At 34.9% G+C, this 27,685-nt stretch overlaps 1 protein-coding gene across 11 annotated transcripts in view; it reads left to right on the top strand.

Annotated features, from left to right (window-relative positions):
* The window catches only part of ROBO2 (roundabout guidance receptor 2), a 1,411,015-nt gene that overhangs the window by 814,798 nt on the left and 568,532 nt on the right, over window positions 1–27,685 (top strand). For all 11 annotated transcript variants that reach the window (XM_073231817.1, XM_073231816.1, XM_073231815.1 and 8 more), the window contains exon 2: window positions 11,060–11,386. In XM_073231817.1, the coding sequence (XP_073087918.1) occupies window positions 11,060–11,386 (327 nt within the window). The remainder of the gene's footprint in view (window positions 1–11,059; window positions 11,387–27,685) is intronic.

Raw genomic sequence — 27,685 nt, 5'->3', positions numbered from 1 at the left:
ATTTTGTTTTCTTTGGGTAAATTCCTTGAAGTGGGATTACTGGGTTGTATGGGATTTCTATTTTTAGTTTTTTGAGGCACCTCCATGCTGCTTTGCATAGTGGCTGCACCAATGACATTTGCACCAACAGTATAGGAGTGTTCCCATTTCTTCACATCCTCACAGATGCTGTATTCCTTATCTTTTAGATAGTGGCCATTATAACTGGTGTGAGGTGACATTTTGTTGTGGTTTTGATTTTCATTTTCCTGATGATTAAGGATGTGGAACATCTTCTCCTGTGCCTGTTGGCCATCTGTATTTCTTCTTTGGAGAAATGTCTGTTCAGGTCCTCTGCCCATGTTTTAATTGGATTATTTGTTTTTTTGGTGTTATGGCATCTAAGTTCTTTATATATTTTGGTTGTTAATCCCATGTCAGAATATTGTTTACAGATATATTTGCCCATACTGTAGGTTGCCTTTCTGCTCTGCTGATCCTGTTCTTTACTGACTGAAGCTTTTTAGTTTGATGTACTCCCACTTGTTCATTGTTGATTTTGTTTCCCTTTCCCAAGGAGATGTGTCCAGGAAAAAATTGCTCATGCTTATATTCAAAAGATTTTTGCTTTTGTTTTCTTCTCAGTTTAATGGTGTCCTGACTTAGTTAGGTTTTTAATTCATTTCGACTTTACTTTTGTGTATGGAGTTAATAATTCAGTTTCATTCTCTTGCATGTAGCTGTCCAGTTTTGCCAACACCAGTTAATTGAAGAGGCTGTTTTTTTTCCATTGAATATTCATGACTCTTTTATCATATATAAATTGACCATGTATGTGTGGGTTTATATCTGGGCTTTCTGTTCTGTTCCATTGATCTATAGGTCTATTTTTATGCCAGTACTATACTGTTTTGATTGCTGTAGCTTTGTATATAGCTTGAAGTCAGAGAGCATAATACCCCATAATAATAGTCTTTGTTCTTAAGATTGCTTTGGCTATTTGACAGGGACTGCACTGAATCTGTAAATTGCTTTGGACATGATGGCCATTCTGACAATATTAATTTTTCCATCGATCAGCACAGAACAGATTTTCATTTATTTGGGTTTTCTGTAATTTGTCTCATGAGTGTCTTATAGTTTTCAGAGTGCAGGTCTCTCACCTCCTTGGGTGGTGTATTCCTAGGTATTTTATTCCTTATGATGCAATTGCAAATAGCATTGCTTTCCTGATTTCTCTTTCTGATGGTTCATTGTTAGTATATAAGAATGCAACAGATTTCTGTGTGTGTATTTAATTTTGTATCCTGCAACTTTGCTGAATCCAGTTGTTAGTTCTAATAGTTTTTTGGTGGGGTCCTTAGTGTTTTCTATGTGTAATATGTCATCTGTAAATAGCGACAGTTTAAATTCTTCCTTACCAACTGTATGCCTTTTAGTTCATTGTCTTGTCTGACTGCCATGACTGGGACATCTAGTACTGTTGAATAAAAGTGGTGAGAGTAGACATCCCTGTCTTGCTCCTGATCGTAGAGGAAAAGCAATCAGCTTTTTGCCCTTGAGTGTGATGTTGCCTGTGGATTTGTCATGCATGGCTTTTATTGTTGAGGTATGTACCTTCTATACCCACTTTGCTAAGAGTTTTTATCATGAATGTATGTTAAATTTAGTTAAATGATTTTTCAGCATCTTTTGAGATGATCATGTGGTTTTTATCCTTTTTGTTAATGTGTATGTTGTTGATTGATTTATGAATATTGTACTATCCTTTCATCCCTGGATTAAATCCCACTTGGTCATAATGGATGATCTTTCTGATGTACTTTTGAATTCTGTGTGCTAATATTTTGTTGAGGATTTTTGCATCTTTGTTCAAGAGGGCTATTGCTCTATAATTTTCTTTTTTTGTAGTGTCTTTGCCTGGTTTTGGTAGTAGAGTGAAGCTGGCCTCATAGAATGAGTTTGGAAGTATTCCCTCCTCTTCTAATTTTTGGAATACTTTAAGAAAGGTGGGGTATTACCTCTTCTTTAAATGTTTGGTAGAATTGGGCTATGAAGCTATTTGGACATGGAGTTTGTTTTTTGGGCATGTTTTGATTACCAGTTCAATTTCAATGCTGGTAATTGATCTGTTCAAATTTTGTTTTCTTCCTGGGTCAGTCTTGGATGGTTGTACTTTTCTAGGAAGTTGTTCATTTTTTTCTAGGTTGTCCAGTTTGTTGGCATATGATTTTTCATAGAATTCTCTAATAATTCTTTGCATTTCTGTGGTATCAGTTGTGACTATTCCTTTTTTCATTTCTGATCCCATTTATTTGACACTGTCTATTTTTTTCTTTGTTAATATGGCTAGGGGTATTTCTAATTTGTTTATTTTCTCAAAAAACCAGCTCTGGCTTCATTGATTTTTTCTTTTGTTTATTCTTTTCTATTTTATTTATTTATGGTCTTATATTTATTATTTCTTCCCTCCCTCCCCCCTTCCTTTCCTTCCACTGCATACCCCATCACAGTCACTGTCTATCAGCATAGTAAGATGCTATATAATCACTATTTGTCTTCTCTGTTCTGTACTACCTTCCCCATGCACCCCCCTACATTATGTATGCTATTCATAATGCGCCTTTTTCCCCTTATCCCTCCCTACCCTCCCATCCTCCCCAGTCCCTTTCCCTTTGTTAACTGTTAGTTCATTCTTGGGTTCTATGCTTGTGCTGCTGTTTTGTTCTTTCAGTGTTTGCTTTTTTCTTATACTCCACAGATGAGTGAAATCATTTGGTATTTCTCTTTCTCCACTTGGCTTATTTTACTGAGCATAATACCCTCTAGCTCCATCCATGTTGTTGCAAATGGTAGGATTTGTTTTCTTCTTACAGCTGAATAATATTCCATTGTGTATATGTACCACATCTTCTTTATCCATTCATCTACTAATGGACACTTAGTTGCTTCCATTTCTTGGCTATTGTAAATAGTGCTGCGATAAACATAGGGGTGCATATGTCTTTTTCAAACTGGGCTCCTGCATTCTTAGGGTAAATTCCTAGGAGTGGAATTCCTGGGTCAAATTATATTTCTATTTTTATTTTTTTGAGGAACCTCCATACTGCTTTCCACAACGTTTGAACTAATTTACGTTCCCACTAGTAGTGTAGGAGGGTTCCCCTTTCTCCACATCCTCGCCAACATTTGTTGTTGTTTGTGTTTTGGATGTTGGCCATCCTAACTGGTGTGAGGTAACATCTAATTGTGGTTTTAATTAGCATTTCTCTGATGATTAGTGATGTGGAGCATCTTTTCATGTGCCTGTTGGCCATCTGAATTTCTTCTTTGGAGAACTGTCTGTTCAAATCCTCTGCCCATTTTTTAATTGGGTTATTTGCTTTTTGTTTGTTGAGGTGCATGAGCTCTTTAATGGATATGTCATTTATGAATATATTCTCCCATACTGTAGGATGCCTTTTTGTTCTACTGATGGTGTCCTTTGCTGTACAGAAGCTTTTTAGTTTGATATAGCCCCCCTTGTTCATTTTTGCTTTTGTTTCTCTTGCCTGTGGAGTTATGTTCATGAAGAAGTTGCTCATTTTTATATTCAAGAGAGTTTTGCCTATATTTTCTTCAAAGAGTTTTATGGTTTCATGACTTACATTTAGGTCTTTGATCCATTTCGAGTTTACTTTTGCGTATGTAGTTGGACTGTAGTCGAGTTTCATTCTCTTATATGTAGTTGTCCAATTTTGGCAACACAGGCTGTTGAAGGAGCTGTCATTTCCCCATTGTATTTTCATGGCTCCTTTATCATATATTAATTGACCATATATGCTTGGGTTAATATATGGACTCTCTATTCTGTTTCACTGGACTATGGGTCTGTTCTTGTGCTAGTACCAAATTGTCTTGATCACTTTGACTTTGTAGTAGAGCTTGAAGTTGGGGAGTGAGATACCCCTGCTTTATTCTTCCTTCTCAGGATAACTTTGGCTATTTGGGCTCTTTTGTGGTTCCATATGAATTTTAGAACTATTTGTTCCAGTTTGTTGAAGAATGCTGTCAGTATTTTGATAGGGATTGCATTGAATCTATAGACTGCTTTAGGCAGAATGGCCATTTTGACAATATTATTTCTTCCTACCCAAGAGCATAGGATGAATTTCCATTTATAGTATCTTCTTTAATTTATCTTAAGAATGTCTTACAGTTTTCAGGGTATAGATTTTCCACTTTCTTGGTTAAGTTTATTCCTAAGTATTTTGTTCTTTTTGATGCAATTGTGAATGGAATTGTTTTCCTGATTTTTCTTTCTGCTAGTTCATTGTTAGTGTGTAAGAATGCAACAGATTTCTGTGTATTAATTTTGTAACTTTGCTGAATTCAGATATTCAAGTAGTTTTGGAGTGGATTCTTTAGGGTTTTTTATGAATAATACCATGTCATCTGCAAACAGTGACAGTTTGACTTCTTCCTTAAATATCTTCCTTTTATATCTTTGTGTTGCCTTCTATGGCTAGGACTTCCAGTACTATGTTGAATAAAAGTGGGGAGACTGGACATCCTTGTGTTGTTCCTGATATTAGAGGAAAGTCTTTCACCTTCTCACTGTAAAGTATGATGTTGGCTGTGGGTTTATCATATGTGTCCTTTATTATGTTGAGGTACTTGCCCTGGATACCCATTTTGTTGAAAGTTTTTGTCATGAATGGTTGTTGAATTTTGTCAACTGCTTTTTCAGCATCTATGGAGATGATCATGTGGTTTTTGTTCTTCTTTTTATTGATGTGGTAGACGATGTTGATGGATTTTCGAATGCTGTACCATCCTTGCATCCCTGGGATGAATCCCACTTGATCATGGTATGTGATCCTCTTGATGTGTTTTTGAATTTGGTTTGTTAATATTTTGTTGAGTATTTTTGTATCAATGCTCATCAGGAATATTTGTGTGTAGTTTTCCTTTTTTGTGGTATCTTTGCTTGGTTTCTGTATTAGAATGATGCTGGCTTCCTAGAATGAATTTGGAAGTAATCCCTCCTCTTCTATTTTTTGGAAAACTTAAGGGGTTTGTTTGCATGTAGATTTTCATAGTATTCTCTAATAATTCTTTGTATTCTGTTGTGTCTGTTATGATTTTTCCTTTCTCATTTCTGATTCATTTTATGTGTGTAGTAGATTCTCTTTTTTTCTTAATAAGGCTGGCTAGGGGTTTATCTATTTTGTTTATTTTCTCAAAGAACCATCTCTTGGTTTCATTATTTTTTTCTATTGTTTTAGTCTTCTCAATTTTATTTATTTATTTTCTGATCTTTATTATGTCCCTCCTTTTATTGACTTTGGGCTTCATTTGTTCTTATTTTTCCAGTTTCAATAATTGTGAATTTGAACTATTCATCTGGGAATGTTTTTCCTTCTTTAAATGGACCTGGATTGCTATATACTTCCTTCTTAGAATGGCCTTTGGTGTGTCCCGCAGGAGTTGGAGTGTTGTGCTGTTGTTTTCATTTGTCTCCATATATTGCTTGATCTCTGTTTTAATTTGGTTATTGATCCATTCATTATTTAGGAGAATGTTGTTAAGTCAGCCTTTTTGTTTTCTTTGTACAATTTATTTCTAGTTTCATACCTTTGTGGTGTGAGAAACTGGTTGGTACAATTTCAATCTTTTTGAATTTACTAAGGCTCTTTTTGTGGTGTATTATATGCTCTATTCTTGAAAATAGATCCATGTGCACTTGAGAAGAATGTGTATCCTGTTGCTTTTGGGTGGAGAGTTATGTAGATGTCTGTTAGATCCATCTGTTCTTTTGTGTCGTACAATGCCTCTTTGTCCTTACTTATTTTCTGTCTGGTTGATCTGTCCTTCAGAGTGAATGGAGTGTTGAAGTCTCCTAGAATGAATGCATTGCATTCTATTTCCTCTTTTAATTCTGTTAGTATTTGATTCACATATGTAGGTGCTCCTGTGTTGGGTGCATATATATTTATAATGGCTATATCCTCTTGTTGGATTGACTGCTTTATCTCTATGTAATGTCTTTCTTTGTCTCTTGTCACTTTTTTTGTTTTAAAGTCTATTTTGTCTGATACAGGTACTGCAACACATCCTTTTTTCTCCCTATTAATTGCATGAAATAAGTTTTTCCATCCCTTCACTTTTAGTTTTTGTACATCTTTGGGTTTGAAGTAAGTCTCTTGTAGGCAGTATATAGATGGGTCTTGTGTTTTTATCCATTCAGTAACTTTGTGTCTTTTGATTGGTGCATTCTGACCATTTATATTAAGGGTGATTATTGATAGGTATGTACTTATTGCCATTGTAGGCTTTTGATTCATGGTTATAAAGGTTCAAGGGTAACTTCCTTACTATCTAAGAGTCTAACTTAACTCACTTAGTATGCTATTACAAACACAATCTAAAGGTTCTTTTTTTTTCCCTTTTCTTCCTCCTCCATTCTTTATACATTAGGTATCATATTCTGTACTCTTTGTCTATCCCTTTTTATTACCTCTGGTGACAGCTATTTAACCTTAGGAATACTTCCATCTATAGCAGTCCCTCCAAAGTGCACTGTAGAGTTGGTTGTGGGATCTAAATTCTCTCAGCTTTTACTTATCTGGAAAATGTTTAATCTCTCCTTCAAATTTAAATGATAATCTTGCCAGATAAAGTATTTTTGGTTCAAGGCCTTTATGCTTCATTGCATTAAATACATCATGCCACTCCCTTCTGGCTTGTAAGGTTTCTGCTGAGAAGTCTGATGAGAGCCTGATGGGTTTTCCTTTGTATGTGATCTTATTTCACTCTCTGGCTGCTTTTAATAGTCTGTCCTTATCCTTGATCTTTGACATTTTAATTACTATATGTCTTGGTGTTGTCTTCCTTGGGTCCCTTCTGCTGGGGGATCTGTGCATCTCTATGACCTGAGAGACTATCTCCTTCCCCAGATTCGGGAAGTTTTGAGCAATTACTTCTTCAAAGAAATTTTCTATCTCTTTTCTCTCTCTTCTTCTTCTGGTACTCCTATAATGTGAATATTGTTCCATTTGGATTCACACAATTCTCTCAGTATTCTTTCATTCTTAGAGATCCTTTTTTCTCTGTGTGGCTCAGCTTCTTTGTATTCCTCTTTCCCAATTTCTATTTCATTTATTGTCTCCTCCTCCATATCTAATCTGCTTTTAATACCCTGCATTATGTTCTTTAGTGACTGGATCTCTGTCCTAAATTCATTCCTGACTTCTTGAGTATTTTTTCTGTACCTCCATGAGCATGTTAATGATTTTTATTTTAAAATCTCTTTTAGGTATATTCATGAGGTCAATTTCATTTGAATCTTTCTCAGGTGTATTCATAATTTTGCTTTGAACCAGGTTCCTTTGGTGTTTCATATTTGTCTGTGGTGCCCTCTCATGGTCAGAAGTTCTACTTTCTGGAGCTGCTTAGCCCATGGAGCAATATTAAGAGTCTCAGGGGAGTGGTGTTGGTGCCTGGGGTGAGGAAAGAGCTATTTCCTGCTTCCTGGCTGCTATGCTGTCTCCAATGTCATAACCAGTGGGCTGAACACACAGGTATAAGCCTCTCTGCTTTGTGTTTGTAGCTGCTTTATGTGGGGTTTCCTTCTGTCTGGCCTGACACCAGGGCAGTGGTTGCTGGTTTGTGGGCCAGGTGCAAGCTAGCTGGGAGGAAGACACACCAGGCTGTGTATCACGGTGGGGGCCCTTGGAGCTGCATAGCCAGCCAGGGGGATGGAGCGCCTGATGTTCATTTAAGCTCCCAACCTGCTGGGAAGAGTGCACCTGGAGAATTTTGTCTACCTGTCCTTTTTCCTGAGCAGTAATCTCTGCGCAATCCTTGCACCTTTAGCAGCCCTCTCGCTTTTAGAAAGTCTCTCAGACTGCCCACCCATATGAGCCAGATATGAATCCCTGTCTTCCACAAGCAGCTGGAATCTCTGTGTCTCTAGTTATTCCTCCTGTCTTAGCTTTCCAACCCCAGTAATCACCAGAGCACCATGCAATGTAGGTTCATGCTCCCAGAGCAGATCTCCAGGCCTAGGTGTTCAGCAGTCCCAGCCCCCACTTCCTCCCCACTCTGTTTCTCTTCCTCCCACTGGTGAGCTGGGGTGGCAAAAGGGCTTTGGCCCTGCCGGGTCACAGCTTTGGTATGTTACACTGTTCTGTGAGGTCTGCTCTTTTCTCCAGGTGTATGTAGTCTGGTGCAGCCTTTTTTCCTGTTTCTCTTTCAGGATTAGTTGTATTACTTATATTTCTGTATAATATGTGACTTTAGGAGGAGATCTCTATCTCACCTCTCATGCTGCCATATTTAATCCAGTCTCTTCCTGTATCTATTTATTATGTTTTTACTTCTACTAACTTTGGGTTTCATTCTTTGTTTTCTATTACTTTAATTGTGAATTTGGACTGTTTACTTGGGATCATTCTTGTTTCTTGATGTAGGACTGTATTGCTGTGTACTTCCCTCTTAGAACTGCTTTTGTGATGTCTCACAAATTGGGAGTGTTATATTTTTGTTTTCATTTGTTAATGCTTGATTTCTGTTTTAATTTGTTCATTGATTATTTAGAAACACGTTTTTAGGTCTTTTTTGTCTTCCCATGTAATTTATTTCTAGTTTCATACCATTGTGGTTTGAGAAGTTGCTTGATACAATATCAATCTTTCTGATTTTATTGAGGCTAAATGAGTAAAAATTCTTAGAGTGCTTATGGAACATGTTCAATTCTAAATCTTACAGTTAAGTGATTTAGATATTTTGCTTCTTTTTCTCTTATGTCTATTATTTTATACTTTATTTAATAGATATTAATGTATTTCAAGTCCTGTTCAGGCCTTATCCAGGCCAACTGCCTAAAAAGGTAGGGATTTATTTGTTAACATAAATAGCACTCTATTAAAATGGATGATTGACTTGCTTAGTTTTAATAATACAACAACTTTGACAGTTGGGAGAATATAGGTGGGATATTACAGAAGAACAAGGAGGATATCTGACAAAGATGGTGGTAGGGTGCCTATGCCTGTTACAGGAAAAGTGACATACAAGTCTTGATACATTTTAGGATCAGATTATATGGCTGTGTGTCCAGTCCTTTACATTTGGGAATATGTAATTGATTTGTAAACTATGATTAGTTATTCATATTTAAATACATTGATATTCTTTTTTTGATTATTCTAAAAATAATTCTTATATTGTATGTTCTTCAAATTTCTAATTTTCTTTAGGGACTCAGTACTTTCAATATATATCCTTATTTGTTATTGTGATGTATAGTCTGCCCTTATTTAAATACTTCTGGTATCTGTCTTTTTTTTTTTTTAATTCTAACCTGTGTATGGTAAATTATTCTTTTGCTTTAGTATCTATCACTTGTAATCTATAATTTCATTCTTGGATTTGAGATAACAAATGGTAATAGCAACCTTTAAAAATTAATCTTCTTCAGAAAAGAAAAGGTTCACTCACTACCAAATTAAACTCCCCTTATTATATTAAAATATGCATTGTTAACTAATATTGAAAGCAAACTGAAATAACATTAAGAAGTAAATATTACTTCTGTTTATTCAATAGAAATATGCTAATATTAGGTGATTGGAAAATTTTAAGAGCACATGTTTAAAAACTCATATCTAGACTTCTTTATGTCCTCAAACATGGTTATTTTTCTCAGCTTCTCCTTTAGATTTATTTGTACCAGTTCATAGGACCTTTCCACAAATTATGGCCATTGATACCTTATAATTAAAAACATTCAAAGCAACACATTATATAACATTTTCATCTTAAAATTCTAACACTTCCTTCTCTTCCTGTATCTTCTATTTCTCAATGGCTCCACTTTCATTGCAGTCACAGGGAAGTCACTGGTGTCTGTTACCCTCCCTTACTATATGTTGATTTACCATATTCTGTCAAGTGTTTATTTTATGATATGCCTCATATCTTTTCCCTTCTTTTTTCTTCCTTCAGTGTCATTCCTCAAGATCAGGTTCTTTTTATTGTTCTCTGGGATAGTTAAGTAACTCTCCACTGCCTTTTTGCCTCCATTGCTGTCTTTCATATTAAAGACCAAAAGTATCTTTCTAGTACATATATAAGGATGTCACTGCCCCTCAAATTCTGTTAGCCATATAGAATGAAAGTTATACTCCTTAGCATGGTATTTAAAGCCCTTTTGTCTCTGGCTATAAGGCTACTTTTTCTCACCAGCCACATCAGCTTCCTCCGTGATTATGAAGTATATCATGCATACACGCCCATTTCTCTGTCCCTTTGCTCATGGTTTTTCTTCAGTCTGGGTGCATTTCTCCTTCTACTGATGCTTTTTCTTTCTTCATAGCTAAATTTAAATGCCACATTTTTGGGGAGAGGTCTCTTATTATGCCCTAGTTATAGTTAACATTTGTTTTCCCATTTCCTTTCTGTAATGCATTTCTTGGACCTCCATGCAACATATTTCATTTTAACATGGTGATTTATGCTGGAGTCCCTCAGTCAGATGTACCTGGTTTCAAATTGTGCTTCAACTGCTTAATTCCTCTATATTCCTGGGCAGTTGATGTCATTTCCTAAGCTTCTTCCTCATCTTTTAAATTGAATTAGCATTTATATGTAATTTGTGGGTCTCTTTTTATATTCTGAAAACACAGTGATAGCATAATAAATGGTATCTGTGTGTGTTTTCTAGATATGCCCACTTGGCTTTCTCTCTCTGTAGATAGTAAACACTTTGAAGACAGGAAATAGTCATACCTTAGTTCTCATTCCAATATGCTGGTTGTAAAAGAAAATCTCATACTCTGTTTTACTTTTTCTTGTCATGATTCATGGAACAGTGAAGGCTAACCCACTAGAATTATCAAATTAATTTATTGCTATATTGTCTCATTCTGCAAAGGAGTTAGAATGACTTATGAGAAGCACCCAAACAAAAGAGTGAAACAAACTTAAGTGCATTTTGAATAATTGAAGTTCAGTTTCTCCATTGTGAACCCAAGGGAAAAAAAGGCTATAAGTAAGGAAGTATTAAAGTTTGTCATCATGTTGTCATGTTTTGTAGGGTCTCGTCTCCGGCAGGAAGATTTTCCCCCACGGATTGTGGAGCACCCTTCAGATGTCATTGTCTCTAAGGGAGAGCCCACCACTTTGAACTGTAAGGCAGAGGGCCGGCCAACAGCCACCATTGAGTGGTACAAGGATGGTGAGCGGGTGGAGACTGACAAAGATGATCCCCGGTCCCACAGGATGCTACTGCCTAGTGGATCCTTATTCTTCTTGCGCATCGTGCATGGGCGCAGAAGTAAACCCGATGAAGGAAGCTACGTTTGTGTTGCAAGGAACTATCTTGGTGAAGCAGTGAGTCGAAATGCATCTCTGGAAGTGGCATGTAAGTGAATATAATCTATTAAATGGCACACACTTTTACTTTGATTTATTTTTAGAAAGCTTCAATTTGTTTCCATAGATGTTTAATACCTAACTAATTAAATAGTCAACACTGTGTAATTTTACTTTGCTTTCTCCAAAGAAAGCTTGTCAAAATAAGGTCAAACCACAGTGTTGCAATGAATTTATTTGTATTGAAGCCATGTGGCAATTATGTTATTACATTAAAACAAGGTGGCCATGATGCTGGTCATATTTAAAATCTGTATTACTGAGTGATAATAATCAAGTATTCAATTTGGCTTTTCAAACTGAAAAGTTTATATCTAACATGACATCAAATATAAGGCATAAATACAATACTGTACCTATTTATATGTAACTATTATATACTATATATATCTATAAACTTTAGTTTTAGAAACATGTTTATATGTTTGTTTATATGTACATATATATGTTTATATGTTTATGTATATATTCATACACACACACATACACACACATATATATATATATATATATATATATATGTCTGTGTGTTTCTAAATCTGTTTTATCATACAACTTTTAAGAATATACTCTCTAGGTTATATTAACTCTTTTACTTCCAGGCTGATTTCAGTAATCATTATCCTAGGCATGAAGGGTAGAATACGCCAACAATAACAGCAACTCTGTTTTATTTATTTTTATCCAAAAACTCATCAGAGAAGAGAGCTGATTTCTGTAGGGACAAAAGGTTCATGCATAGAAGGATCTTGTGATTGGTAATCACAATAGTTAAGAACTTGCCCAGCCTTTGGCATTTTAAAGTATATGTATGTTTTAATCAAGTATCCCAAATAACACTAGTAAGCCAAGATATCAATGCTTTGCATATATTTGAACATTGTTTCTATAACACCATGGATTGCTTTACAGAACAAAAAAAATGATGGTGTTTTTTCAGGTTTATAAGTAAGGTTTTGGTGTCATAATTTAAATAGCACCATAAAATTTTGGTATTATCTGTTTGAGGAAAGATTGTATCTAAGATTAATTGTGAATGAGATAGCAAGAGTTGGACTTTAAGGAGTTTGTGATATTTAACTTAGTGGTTGTACCAGTAGTTAAAGATAAGAGAATCAATATATTTCAGGATTCACAATCTTATTTATATGGTTGGAAGGGGACTGCTCAATGAGAGCTCATTGTCTTACATCTCCAGTTAAACTTGGTACATGTATTCACATGCTACATGGTACCATACTAGATTATAAGCTGTGTATATGTGTATTGAAATTATCAACGATATATAATTTCCTTTATATATGAGAGCCTCTTTAGTAAACTAAATCATGCTAGTACTTACTCAGGTATTCCAATGAAAGCTTTTGTTGTAAGGCAGCCAATCTTTTGATTAATAGTTTGTACCAGGAAATCTGGAATCTAATGCTTGAAATGTATAAGTCCGATAGGAAAAGACTAGAAGAATCCTAAGACCTAGGTTTATTTTGTGAAGTATGCCGAGATAACAGTTTAGAACTTAGCTTTTTTTGTATCAGGCACTAGGTTATTTCATTTTTATAACTTGAAAAAGCAGTTAAATTAAAGGCAGTTTAGTGAGATTTGAAATATGCACACAAAACCTCAGAAATGCAAATATTCTAAACTGTTCCATTTCTATTTTAAAATGTTTTATTTCTGGAACTTTTCAAACATATTGAAATATTTCAGCATCAAATTCTATTCATTTTCTCTGCACTAGATAACTTTATACTAAATATAACAAGGCATTCTCCTATTTTATAGGTAAAAATGAAATTCATGATGGTTAAGTGACCAAAACTCAGACAGTAAGTTAATGAAGACCTCTAGATAAGATCCTGATTCTTCTAATATTTGGTTTTAGGGAATTGTGCCATATTTGGAAAAACACTCTAAATGGAATTTGGCCTATTTTACATAAATAAAAATTAAGAAATTTTAATTTGAATTTGTTCTTTTATCTACCCAGCAGCAAGTACTTATTTTTAGTCCTTAACTAATTTTTGTTCTCAATATTAAAGTTTATCTAAATTGACCAGCCATTTTATTGTTGGTCAGCAATAAACTTATTTCTTTTTTCTGAGCCTTAGTTTTGTTAAAATTGCTCCAACACACAGCACATATTCTTGTACTCTAATTTAATATAAAAGATTTCTCTCTCTCCTAATTGCATCATTAATATTGTTTTAGAAGGAAAATTTTAAACCATGATTTGTGTGTGTGTGACAGTAGCATTTTTCTATTTTTAAATCAATGAGCTTTGAGAAATGCTAAAAATACTTCTGACATGGAGAGGAAAACAGAAAGGCTTCTAAATTGGATTTTGCTAGTGAATAATATTCTTTCTTCCAATACTCATGTCAACAGTTCATGCCATTTGAGGCAACACAAGATCAAGTAATATCCATTTATATTCTGGTCATCTCTTTCACACAAGCTCCTCAGTCTCTTCTCTTTTCTTATAGTTCCTAAAATGTATTAAAATGGAAATTTGGGTAAAAGTAATGTGATTTTTCAAAACTATTGGTAACCAAGGTTTACTTTTTAAAAATGGTGGAGAGACAGCTGCAGATTATATAAATGTTTTGCCTTCATAATATATAACATTCAACATAAATACTCAATTATGGCAGATCCATTTTTTTCACCTACCAAGGAAAGAATGGAAGCCTTATCTACTGAGTGTATCTGCACAACTGCCTAGCTGGATGTGAGGTTCATGGGCAGTGTAAGTTGGAAAGGTAGGCTTGTGCCTACCTTTGGGAAGGTAGCCTTTTTTTGGTATGTAGAAGTATTTGAAAGACAGTTGACAGTTGGGGTAAAGGAATGATGACTGAAATCAGAGAGAAGTTAAGAAGTTGGGAAATAATTCAGAAAAGAGTGTATGTCAGATTTTAAACTGAAAATAGCTGTGAATCTTGAAAGAAGGACATAGTTTGAATTATATTTAGGAATTATCTATCATATCACTTTATGGTTGATTTTAGGGATAGAGGATGATTTCTAGGTTTTTCTGGTGGAGTGGTTGGGGGTCTAGTGCTACCATCCACAGGCGTGGTTGGTACAGGAGAAGTTACTTGTGAAACAGGACAGTGAAGTTGGCTTTGGCTATATTGTTAGACACACTAATGAGATACCAAGGTAAAAATATTTCATGTTCCATTAAAAAAGGATCTTCTGGAATTGAGAAGGAGCTCTTTCCCACATAGAGGGTGAAGCAATGGGAGGAGATAGAAATAGTCGTGATTGCTCCAGCAGGCTGTGTGCAAGGAGCAGTTAAAATAAAAAGGGCTCAGGCCACTCCCACTGCTTGGAACACCTTTGTTTAAGGGTGGGCAAAGGAAAGAAGTGCCTGAGCCAAAAGCTCAGAGAAGGTATCAAAGTGATAGGGTATGAGCCTTGAAGTGAAAAACAAGGAAATCATTTTAAGAAAGTAAAATGATTGTTAATGGGATGCCACATTGTGATCAATTAAAAAGTATCTGTGGGATCCAAGGATGGAAAAAGAGCACAGCAGCCGAAGAACGAGTAGATGGTGGAGCTGGAGTGGCAAGTACTGCCTAGTCTCCCAAGAATTTAGCTCTGAATGGGGTGTGAGGGAACCAAAGCAAGTTGTCCCTGTCTCTGCACTATTGCCCTTTGGGGGTGGATAATCCTGCCTTGCAGGGGGCTGTGCTCTGCTCTGTGGAATGTTTAGCAGCATCACTGGCCTTTGCCCAGGAAATGCTAATAGGACCTTTCTAACCCCAGTTGTGACAACCAACATGTGTCCAGACACTGCTGAATGCCTCCTGGGGGCTCAACATCAGTTGAAAATTACTGATCTAGGTACATCTAGGTGGTTAAGAGTGTTTGGATAAGTAGCATTCAAAGTTTTACAATTTATATTATGAAATGATTGTGGATGAAAATATGGAAATTTTTGACTGTTTCATCTTGGTTTTTATTTTGAACTTAAAAGGTCTGGGTATCTGCTATCATATGAAAAGTGAAATTTTATTGCTAAACATCTTAACTCATTGTAAAGAAGTTCTTTACTATACTGTATTTGTCTGTCCTCTCTTGTTTTCCTTTGATGCATACTTCAGCTTTAGGTAATGAAGCAGTATAGTGGAGGGAAAAAATATTCAGGACCAGTCATGTCAATGGAGATTTGAATTGCTTACCTCATATTTGCTGTTGCCATCTCTGGTGTGAAAAAAAAAATAATCCACAAAATACTTTTCAAATCACTTGAACTCAAGAAAGGCAAAAGGTGGTTTTTACACATTTAGAGAACAGAATTTCAGGGTCAAAAGCAAGGAGTCTGACACTGAAGAAGTTCATATGCCGTTTTCTGATGGGATCACCAAGAGGTGTAGCTGGTGCAGATACTATTTCAGTTTGAACACCAGAATTCACTGTGTTTGGAGCAGAAGGTACACAGGGGTCCTCACACATACTGCACCTGCCTGCGGTGCAGCCCGAGTCAGTGGCAGCCCCCAGAGAAAGCAGCAGTAGCCCCAGGTGGTAGATACATGACAGCAGCTTGATCTATCGACCAGGGTAAGAGGGGGTTCTAGCCTAAATGACAATTCATGAAAAATTGATGAAGTCCCCAGACTGCTTTTTCTGTTTCCTTTTCTCAGTACTACCAGAGCAGAGAGGGGAGGTTAAATGAGGTGCTGAATGCTTTAGTGGCAAGGAGGTTGTGGTTCAAAAGTCAGGAGTTACATAGAAACTGATCTATTTTTGCTTTCCTTACTTCTAATGCAAAACACAAAAACTTTTCAGATTAGCTGTGATTTACCTTGTTTTAACAAAAAAAAATTTTTTTAAAAGGCTGTTTAAAAGTTAACTTTTGAGACAAATATAAAAGAGAGACCAGATGTGATTCAAAGTTCAACTGGGGAAGTAGAAATACATTGAATTCCATGACTGCAGGGTGATTTCTTTCTTTTTCTGTTTCTTTCTTCCTTTTCTTTCTGTGTATCAAGACTCACACTGCAAGATAGTCATTTAGAGAAGGAAAGGTCTTGCATTATTTATAGGTCACAGATTGCTAGAATATCAAAGCTGTGGAACACTGCAAACATAATGATTCTGTTTGCTTTAGATCCAAAACTAAATTGATGTTTTATCTGTACAAGGAAAAGAAGTTACAGAAGTAGACTGACTATAGTAATAGAGGTCACAGGTGGCATTAAAAATGAACACAAGGTAAATTATTTCCTTGATATTTTCAAGTTAAAAAATATGTAATTTTTTTCCTTTTCTTTTATTTTGGCAGTAAATGAATGTTATCCAGGCAAAATACATTTACAGTCTCTAAAGACACAAAATAAATCAGATTTCAAAAGAGCCTGTGCCAATGGGAGCTCTTAAAAAAAGTTCTTTAGGATATAATTCACATACTATATAATGTACTGATTTATAAGTATATAATTCAGTATTTTTCAGTATATTCCCGGGTTTGTGCAACCACTGCCCAATCTAATTTTGAGCAATTTCATTGCTCCTAAAGGAAAACCTATATCCATTAGCTGTCAGTCCCCATTCTATTTCACCATTCTGCCTCAGCCCTATGCAAACACTAATGTACTTTCTGTCTCTGTGTATTTGCCTATTCTGGACATTTTGTATATTTGGAATCATATACTATAAGTCCTTTATAACTAGCTTCTTTTCCTTGGTATGATATGTTCCAGGGTCATCCTTGTAGCCTGTGTTAGTACTTCATTCCTTTATATTGCTGAATAATATTCCATTGTGGCTATACCATATTTTATCTATCCATTAATCAGTTACTGTGTATTTGGGTTTTCCTACTTTTTGTGTTGTGAATAATGCTATGATGAATGTTCCTGTGAAAGTTTTAAGTTTTATTATAGGGCTTCATTTGGGTATTCTCTTGGATGTGTACCTAAGGGTAGAATTGCCAAGTCATAGGGTAGGTCTGCTTAATTTTTTGAGGAGATTTTAGGTAACTTTGAAGTGTAGATAAAACAATATTTATTAGTGCCATTGAATGAACTGCATCCAACTTCCCTCTCAGTACAAAGCAGAGCCATGAACCATTGCCAGTATTTGATAAATATTATTAAATGGCTAGCATTTACACTTCCTGTGCCATGCTTCCATATTTTAAGATAAGATTCAGTCAATTAAAATATAAAGTAATTAACAATGTGGAAATATTGAAAGGACACAAAGTTTCTATTTTTTTTTCTTTGATTAGTCATTTAATTCAAGTAGGTATGAACTGACGGAATGAATCATGATATCACTTCCCCATGTGGAATTTCTACCAGACCATGTTGATTTTGGCCCCAGTTAAGTTGGATAATCTTGCTATTTGAGTGTTCACTTTATTTTCTGTCACGTTTTGATTTGTCCCCTCAGCAGACACTATTCTGGCTTCTCAGGAGATCGCATTACCTTTCCTGAAAATAACTGACATTACATTTCCTGGTCCTTTTCTGTACATTTCCTGTACATTACTTTTCCTTCCAAATGTCTTAAAGATTTTTCTGTTACTTAGAAGCTTTAGAATAAGAAATTAGTGAGTAATTATTGTAGAAATTGGTTAAGTAATTCCAGGACTGGGAAAACAGAGAACCACTATCACCATGCCATGACTTTCCTAAAATAAATGCACTAACAAATTTATCCATTTAAGTGCATGAGATATAATGAGTCAAACTTGAAATGATATTCATAGATTTTGACCAAAAAGAGTATAGGAGCAACTGGCTGGCTTTTTCATGATTCCCATATTTATATTTCTACAATTTTCAAGAGAGAATTCAGATATTTTTTTTTCTAGTAGGGCAGGGGGCACACAACTGAAAAATACTCATAACTGAAGGTACCTGAGACATGTTATGGGCTTAATTGTGTTCCTCGCAAGTTCATATGCTGAAGTCTTAACCCCTAGTACCTCTGAACAGGATGTGACTACATGTGGAGATAGAGCCTTTGAAGTAATAAATTAGAATGTACCATAAGGGTGGTCCCTAATCCCTTATGACTGGTGTCCTTATAAGAAGAAGAAATTTGGACACATAAAGAGACACCAGGGATTCACATGCACAGAGAACACAGACAGAAGGTGGCTATCTAGAAGCCAAGGAGGGGAGATATCAGAAGAAACTAAACCCTCCAACATCTAGATCTTGGACTTCTAGCCTCCAGAACTGTGACAAAATAAATCTCTTTTGTTTAAGCTACCCAGTCTGTAATATTTTATTATGGCAGCCCTAGCAAATTAATATAGGCTGTCAATCTTAGAACAAGACTAACACCTAGGCAGAGATTATATTAGTAAGAAAGTAACAATGAGAAATAAATATTGTTTGTATTCTATAGATTTTGTTCTGCCTCGTATATACAGTGTTGATCCCAGATTGTTTTAAAAGAAATCTGTAAATTCCATTGAATGCATTATAGAGTATAAATTTATAGGCATCAAGGAATCCATATGAAACACCTTTAACTAGAAACAAAAGACACTACAACAAACATTTTTGTATTTGCAAAAAGACTCTTTTAGAAGGCGTGTGTGTGTGTGTGCACATACACACATCTGTGTTATAGGGATGTTTTGTGTGTGTACTTTTTAACTTTGTAAACCACCCTTTCAAGTACAGGTCTGTCCTTTAATTTTCACATATGAAGGTGTGAAATTCCTACTCCTGGGTAACATTTGAATCATGATTATTTAAATATGAATACTGCTAAATTTTTTATATCATGTTTCTGTTGATTGAATTAAGTGTATCCAACCCTCTTAGTGTCAAGTCTCAAGTTGCTGTTCTCTCAGATTAGTCTGAATTAACTCTGACTCCAGGGCAAGTACATAAATGAAGTGAAATCTTGATGTTCTCTACTGTTTAAAAGATTATTTCCCCAAACAGTATTATCCTGAGCTCTGCCAACATATAAATCCCATTTATGGAATGACAGGCAAAAATATCCATAGTGATACTAAGGTGAATCAAAACAAGACTTGATATTTAAGGTCAGCTTTTGTTTTTAATGCTAGAAATCTTTTTAAGATAAAGATAAGAAGAAAATGTTCAAGGTTTTGAGGATTTCCCATCTATAAACATTTAATTGATTAAATTTCAACTGATGTGCAAATATAAATTGATGTTACTGAAAATGTACGTAAGTTGACACTAAGATAATGGAAATGCTGTGTCTTGTATGCTTTTTCTCTCCAAATTTGTGTTTCAGTGGAAAGACAAGCCTCCAATTTACTTTTTTTAGATTGAGTTTGTTTTTGATAATTATAATACATATCTTTCAGCTCTGAAGCAGCTCCCACAAGTTTTCTATAATTAAATAAAGGAGGTTGCACTTCCTCTTCAATGCATGAGCCAGTATATATGGTATAGTTTTTATAAGCTGTTCATATGAGTATAGAAGTAAAAACAGTAAGTGGAATTTTGTTCAACTCTGGAAATTTCTTTGTGTATAGATGTTTTTAACCATCTGTCTCTTAACTGCTAAAGGATGAGGTTCAATCTTGTTATTGACATATTCTTTCTATTTTTTATCATTGAAATTGTTTTTTCATCTTAGGAGATTTTCAGAAGCAAAGAAAACATTAATTTCTTAAGTAGGAGATTTTCATACATTTTTGTCCATAGGATACATGTTTCACAAGAAATAATCTGGAAAAACAATACTGGGCTTTTACTTAGGGTGATTTCTGTAAACTCTTTGAAGTTCTTTAGTCCTACCTTTCTGGGACTGCTCAGACACCAGTAGTTCAGTGTCTCTGGTCCCTGGATAGAAGTCAAGCAAGGAGCATTGTAAGGGAGGCAAGTTTTCGATGATGTGAAAAAAGAGATGTAGGCGCAGACCCCGATGAATCCCAGCAGGTTTTTAGTAGGTTTATTTTGTTTTGCTTTTGTGTTTTTGCAGAAATCTACAACTCAAAAGATCCTGTGATTTCTTATTACTGGTTAAACTCAGCTTGTTACACAACTGATCCTCTAGAAGCAGCAAGCAGGGCTATCAAGCTGGATTACAGGCACCAAAAGTCTCATTGGCTATTGCCATTGGCCAGTTCAGTACAGTCACAAGTAGGGTTTGAAAACTGAGCTTAAATTAACATCTAAGAAGAGAAGGGGCTCTTTTATATCACTTATACTTTTTTCAATGAATCAGTCCATTTCCCAGTTATACAAATACTTGTTAGTATTTATAAAGACAACCATTAAGTTTGTATGTGCTCATCTAATTCCTAAGTCAATACCAAGATTTTAGAACAAACCTTTATAGGTTATATGTATAAATGGCAACATAATATGACTACTTTATTTCCATACTATAGTCATATTTGATATAGGACATATTATATATATATATCAACCTACCTCAGTTTCCTCTTTCTTGCTTTCTCTGCTTATTCACATTGAATTTGGATATTCAATGCTTTTCTTTAAAATAAATTAAAAAGGATTTTCTAGTTGTTAGTAGTAAAAAGGGTTTAAGAGGTCCCTGATCTCACGGTGCTTGTGCTGTAAGTGAGAAGCCTGGGCAGCCTCATTGCATGACAGGTGACCATCCACTGTGGTGTAGGTCAGGCCTTCAGTCAGAACATGCACAGGAGTTAGAAGAGTGGCACCAAATACTTCTGGATGAATGCGGACAAAAGTGGCCTTAGAAAACTAGAGAGAAATATAAAAGCAAAGGCCTGAGGCTGTGCTTAAGGGAATATTAGTACAGTTGCCCTTTGAACCACATGGGGGTTAGGGGCATTGAACCACACATACCTGCCAATCCATATATAACTTCGGCTTCCCCAAAACCTAACTCATTGCTGACAATGGACCGGAAACCTTACCAATAACATCAGCAATTATTAGCACATATTTGGTATGTTATATGTATTACATGCTGTAGTCTTATAATAAAGGAAGCTAGAGAATTTTTTTTTCAAATTGTTGCAAATCTCCTATATACTGCAAATTTTATGATATATTTATTGAAAGATATCTGCATTTAAGTGGACCTGCGTAGTACAAATCCATATTATTCAGGTGTCAACTGTATATTCGTTGAGTTGGAGAATGTAAGTAGGGGAGTAGAGGGAGATTATTTAAATAGGGAGATAGAGATTGGAAATGCTCAAACAAACTAAGGAGCTTTTTGCATGTTATCCTAGAAGATTTAAGGGGGTCCTTCAGAGTTTTTTGATTTACGAGTATTCCTTGGAAGTGTGGTATGAAAGGAGATGTGTTAAACACACTGTGAGGTGAATTGGAGCATGGAAAAGTGTGGAGGTAGGAGATTTACTACAAATTAAGGTGCAGTAGGATGGGAGTTGAATTAAGGTAATGAATTAAGTTGATATCATTAAAAGAAGAGATGGCATTCCAAAGGAGAATTGGTAGGAATTTGTAGAATTGGTAGGTTCAAGGGATGATATGTTCAGTTTGCTATATTTTTGTACAGTACTTTCTAACTGCCAGGTACTCAATTAGTTGTTGATGACACAGATACATAGAAAAAGAATTGTTGCTTAGTAAGTATAGAGTTTCAGTGTTGCAAGATGCAGAATTCCTGGAGATCTGTTGCACAATACTGTGAATATACTTAACAGTGTACACTCAAAAATGGCTGAGATAGTATGTTTTATGTTTTTTTAACCTCAATTAAAAACAAACAGAAAAATAAAAAGCAAACCAAGGCATAACTTATGGCATCAAAGAGTGTTCAACAGGGTGGTATGAAATGTGGTAAGTCCTAGGGCAAGAAGCAACTGACATTCTGTGGGGATTCAGAGGGAGAAGAGGTTGATTATGCCAAGGGAATTGTGGAACAGGTGAAATAATTTCTCTCAGCAGAAAATGAATAATAGTAATCACTGGTATATACTAATCTCAGGATTCTTTAGTAAATGTTTTTACTCATAGTTTATTTTCTTAAACAATTCTATTAGTTTCTCTCTTCTATATCTGAGTCAGGATTTGAACCTAGGCAGCTTTCCTCTAGACTCTGCTTTCTTAACTACTGTGCTGAGAGACTTCATTGATTCAGTTAAACAAACAAACAAGTCATTTAACACTTAGAAGAATTCATTACTGTTTGTTTTAGGTATTTTACCCTGAAACAATGATCCACCTGTATGTATAAAATGGGGGTGCTGAACTAGATGACGTCTAAAGCTTTTGGTGTTAAGATTCTGTGACTCACAGGATAGGAAAGGAAAGAAACAACAGAAAGAGTAGTGTTTCCTATTTATTTTTTTATTTAGTTATATATTGACATTTGAGAGCTCATTAGTTTATTCAAGTAATTTGATTTTCTCTGTACAGTTCCTAGTTGTCAAATATCAGTATCAGGAAGATCCATCACTTTTAGTTCTTATTGACATGTTTGCAGGGCAAAGCAGCTTGGAGATTAAGAATCCAATTTATAAGAGGAGTCATCTATCACTTAATACCTAAAGATAACTTGACTAAGTTTTAAAGAAAATGAAGCATGATAATAGCAATTTTAACTGTATAATACTTTCTAAAGTTCTTTGAGAGTTATAACATATTTACATGCATTATCTCATGGTTTGTATATTTGTAGACATTTGCTGACTTTGACAGTTTCTAAGTTCGGTACATAGTTTTCATTAATGTTGGTGAATTTCAAATAACCATATTTTTTTTCATTTAAAAATTAATTAAAAGAAGGAGAGTCTCTTCAACAAATGATACTGGAGCAATTGGATAGCCACAGGCAAAAAAAAAAAAAAAAAGAACTTTGACTAAACCACACGCATTATACAAAAAAAAAAATCCAAAATGGATCATTGATTTAAATATGAGATATGAAACCATAAAAAATTTAAATGACAGGACAAAATCTTTGGTGCCTAGGGCTTGGTGAAGAGTTCTCAGACATGATGATGCCAAAGCACACACCAAAAATGATAAAATAAATAAATGTTACTTCATTAAATGAGAAACTTTAATTCTCTGGAAGATCCTCCTAAAAGGATAAAAAGACAAGCTTCATACCAGAACACATTTGCAAGCCACATATATCTCAACATGTATCTGACAGAAGACTCATATCTAGAATGTATAAAGAGCTCTCAAACTTAACATTAAATAAAACAATCCAGTTAGAAAATGGGTGCACGACATTAGGAGACATTTCACCAGAAATAGTATATGGGTAACAAATAAGCACATGAAGAGATATTTAAACATCACTAACTTTAGGGGAATGTACATTAAGAATGTGGTGAGACAACACCTTTTAGAACAGCCAAAAGAAAAAGTCATGACATCACCAAACGCTGGTGAGGATGCAGCGAAATTGGCTCTTTTATATGTTACTGATGGGAGTGTAAAGTTGTATGGCCACTGTTAAAAACAACTTGGCAGTTTCTTAAAACACTCTATTGTACATCTGCCATACAGTTGCACTCCTGCGTGCTTATCTAAGAGAAATACATATGTATAAAAACTTGTACAATTCATTGTTTGAAATTCATAAATTCACCTTGAGCTACATTCATTATATAGTTCTGTGAGTTTATCTTCCCATTTTTGATTTTTGCTCCATCATGGCTTTTGAGTTTAATGGTGGGCTTTTTTTTTTTAAGGGAAAGGGAAAGTTAAACTCAGCGGGAACAGTTGTTCATGGGAGTAAAGTAAGTGTCACTATTGCATGACATAATGAATATGGGCCATTAGCTGCCCAAAAATCTCTTCTCTAGACTGCTTTACTACTTCATATTAAAAAAATGTGATCTAGACTGATTCTTTCTGCTAAAACTGTACATGGAAATATTGTCAGTAATTCTAAGTGTCAGCTTAAATTCACCATTAAAACTGAAATGCCACTGCAAGAGAAAGATCAAGGATTTAAGACTGTCCCATGCAGGAAAAGCTGAAGGAATTGGGACTATTGAGCCAGGGGCAGTTGAGACATCCGTAGGTCTGGTAGTTCTCGTTAAACCAATGAAGAACTGTCAAGACAAAAGAATAAGCTTGTTCCATTGACCTTTGAGGAAAGAGAAGGACCGGTGGACGGAAGCTGGAGATTTTGGTTTAGCATGCCACAAATGATTATGACATATGTGTTCTTTCTTGGGCTCTTCATTAATTATAGGCAAACCAAAACCAGTGTGATGATGTGGTCAGAAGAGAAACTAAAAAATGATGTTTATTTTAGTAGTCTCCACAATAATCAATAATGAAACAAAGTAACAAAACTTATTACTAGTGATCTATTCAGTTGCAAAATCTCTCTCAACACTTTCCTTTTCACAAGGAACTACATAAAGCAGAAATAATTTCTGTAAATTTAGTAGCATGTTCCATGAAAAGTCCTTGGAAAAGTCCCGCTTGTGCATACATCTTACAAATCTTATTTTGAAATCCTTTGAGATGATAAGCAATTAAATTAATTGCATTTTGCAGTCCAACCCCTCACTTATAACATGTAATTCCCAAGGACCCACATGTCCAGATTCAAGAGCAGCTTGATAGAAAGGCTGATTTATTTTTGTTTTCTTTCAGTATCTGCTTTGAATATTCTTAAGAGAAGGGAAAAAATACTCTGTTTAATATTCATATAGGATTTTCTTTTAAAAGCAGCTTCTCAAAAGTCTATTGTTAAACAGGACTACCTAGAAAGGGGTCAACTTGTAAAATCCTTCCTAAGTACTTGTTTGGATCTTTAGGATTGACGGATGAGCTAATAGAATCGAATCTTCAAATGTGTGTGTCACTAATAGAGATGTAAGAATCTCAATTTACTTTGTCTTTTTCTTTTCTGTCACATCATAAGGAACAGCTTTACTAATGAAGTACCCAATGGTAATAACCCATTATATGCTAGAATCTCTCTTTATATCAGATGACATGCAAATGAACTGTTCTATTTCTGTAGAGAAAAGGAGACAAGGATTGGTCTAGTTAATCATACTTGAGGGCTGCCATAGTTGTCTTCTGGGAAATATTATCATTATTCATTCTTATTTAAGGGTCCTTATCCTGTGCATAAGAAAATCTCCCATTCATTCCATTTGGGTTTGATGTTAATTATAAGGGCATTAATGGAAGCTTTCTCATAAGAAATGAATGTAGGATTAAATCAGAGTAAAGAAAAAAAAAAGCAACCTTAGGGTAAGTCAGGTCATCATGAAACCGTGCATGTGAAAGCTGGCAGGTTGGAGGAACTTCAGAGATCATCAGTCTTCTTGTTGTTCAGATAGAACCTGGGGCCCTGAGAAGAGACCTGACCTAATCAAAACCCTCAGGTGATAAGAGGCAAGCTTGAGATGACAAATGAGGAGCCAATTTTATCAGACAGCAATGTAAGGAAAGGATAATTCTGGGAATTTCTTTTCCCAGAAAGCACCAGGTTCTACTATGAACTAGTTCTGCAAGTTTTGGCAAGCCTTTAACCTCTCTGAATCTGTTTTTTTTTTTTTAATGAAGGAGAGAGAATTCAACTAGACCATTTTTCCTCCAGAAAAGGAGAATGTATGCTAGTATAGAGGGTCAGTGTGCAATTACTGGAGTAAGTTCATTGGGGAAAAAGATATTTCTAACATATCTATTACATTTGGCTTCCAAAAACTGAGAGGAACCAACCCTGGATAGCAAGTAAATTAGCAGCAGTCTCTTTAACTAGCCTTTCCCCAATTCTGTGAAAATGCTTTTTTCTTATTCCAGATACTATATTTTTATTTTTAACATTTCTTCTTGCAAATTCTGGTTCACAACAAGTAATTGATAATACTGCTGGCAAATTGAGCCTTTTCCTTAATATTCTGTGTCTTCTGAGGAACTAACTGATCATGTATCCATGTACATGCAGTCCCTATTCACCTTGTCACCATGTAATTAAGTCATTTTTCTTTTTCAATCAGGCATAAGGTCTAAGGTAAATGTTTTTTTTTGAAACACTGTACATTCTGAACCAGCATTTTTGGTCTCTTGAAGTTTAATGTAAACAAATATTAATTTCTCATGTATAAATTGTATCTTGTGTTATTTCCCTCCGAAAGTATAAGAAGCAAAAAAGCTAATATTCTGACTTATATATTTGACTTACACTTGGTCTATAGTTATTACATAAGATGCCTATTTGCTTTTAGTGGATTACTTTCACCCTAATTTAATAATATATACAAAAAGCAGGTGTATGTTAGACCAACATCACATTCTTCTTCTCTTTGGCCCCATATTATCTAAGTTACTATAAAGACATTTCTGCTATATATGTCTTTTTTTGTTTGTTTTATTTTTATTTTATCTTTATTTTTATATGTTTTCTGGTTATATGTAATATATTCTTATTTCAGAAACACTGGAAACTATAGAAGAGTAAAAAAAAATTACCACCAAAAATAAATGTCACTGTTTCCACTGTGTTTATATTTATTTGTCAACACTATCACTTTAATTGTAGACAATCTGTGAAATGGATTCAGTTTTGGTTAATACTTCAATAAAACAAAAGATGAAACTACTATATTTGTAAGTAAATAGCTCTGTAATTTGGTCAAATTGGATAAGCTCTAACAGTTTTATTTCTTCAAGCAACATTTAGAAATCTCATAATAATGGCTTGTATATGTACTCAGGAAATAAAAATATCTTAATTGCAAGCATATTTATTAAGGATTTCTAAATTCTAACATTGTGGTTTCTGGGAAGTTTTCATGTAATAATCTTACTGCCAAATATTTTATAACATCTGTCAATAAATTAAATCAATATTTTTTCTGCCACAAAAGCCAGTGTCTTTTAGCTTCCTAATTATAGTTACACCTCTGTGAATATTTGACCTTCCTCCACTTTTTTAAACCAACTAACATATATAATAGGCCAAGTTTTACATGGTAAAAATCAGCAATGTAATTGTTAATTCATGGGATAACTAGACTTTTATCAGCTCTTCAAAAATAGTCATCTATTTTTTGCTTGGGAGTTAGAGGTAGTTTATTCTTCATTAAAAAAATCTATTAATTTTAAAAAATAGATATATTTGTGGCTAGAAAGCAAATTTAGAATATTTTTGTTTTTGTATATGATGCTAGTTTAGGGAAAATTAGTTTATTTCATCCAACTAGTCTTCCTTTACCTATACAAGAGTCCACAGTTGTAGTGACCTTTGAAGTGACTGGTGTCTTGAGTGATGTATTTAATGATATCTAGCGACATTGTGACCCTGACCCCTTAGTGGCCCTGGCTTCTCTCATCCATCTTCTTAACCCCATAGGCTGAGTCAGTGTGTAGAATCAGGATTAAACAAGTGTGAA

Source organism: Manis javanica, chromosome 3, assembly GCF_040802235.1.
Source record: "Manis javanica isolate MJ-LG chromosome 3, MJ_LKY, whole genome shotgun sequence".
NCBI classification, from domain to species: Eukaryota; Metazoa; Chordata; class Mammalia; order Pholidota; family Manidae; genus Manis; species Manis javanica.
This window is presented reverse-complemented; position numbering and strand designations above follow the sequence as displayed.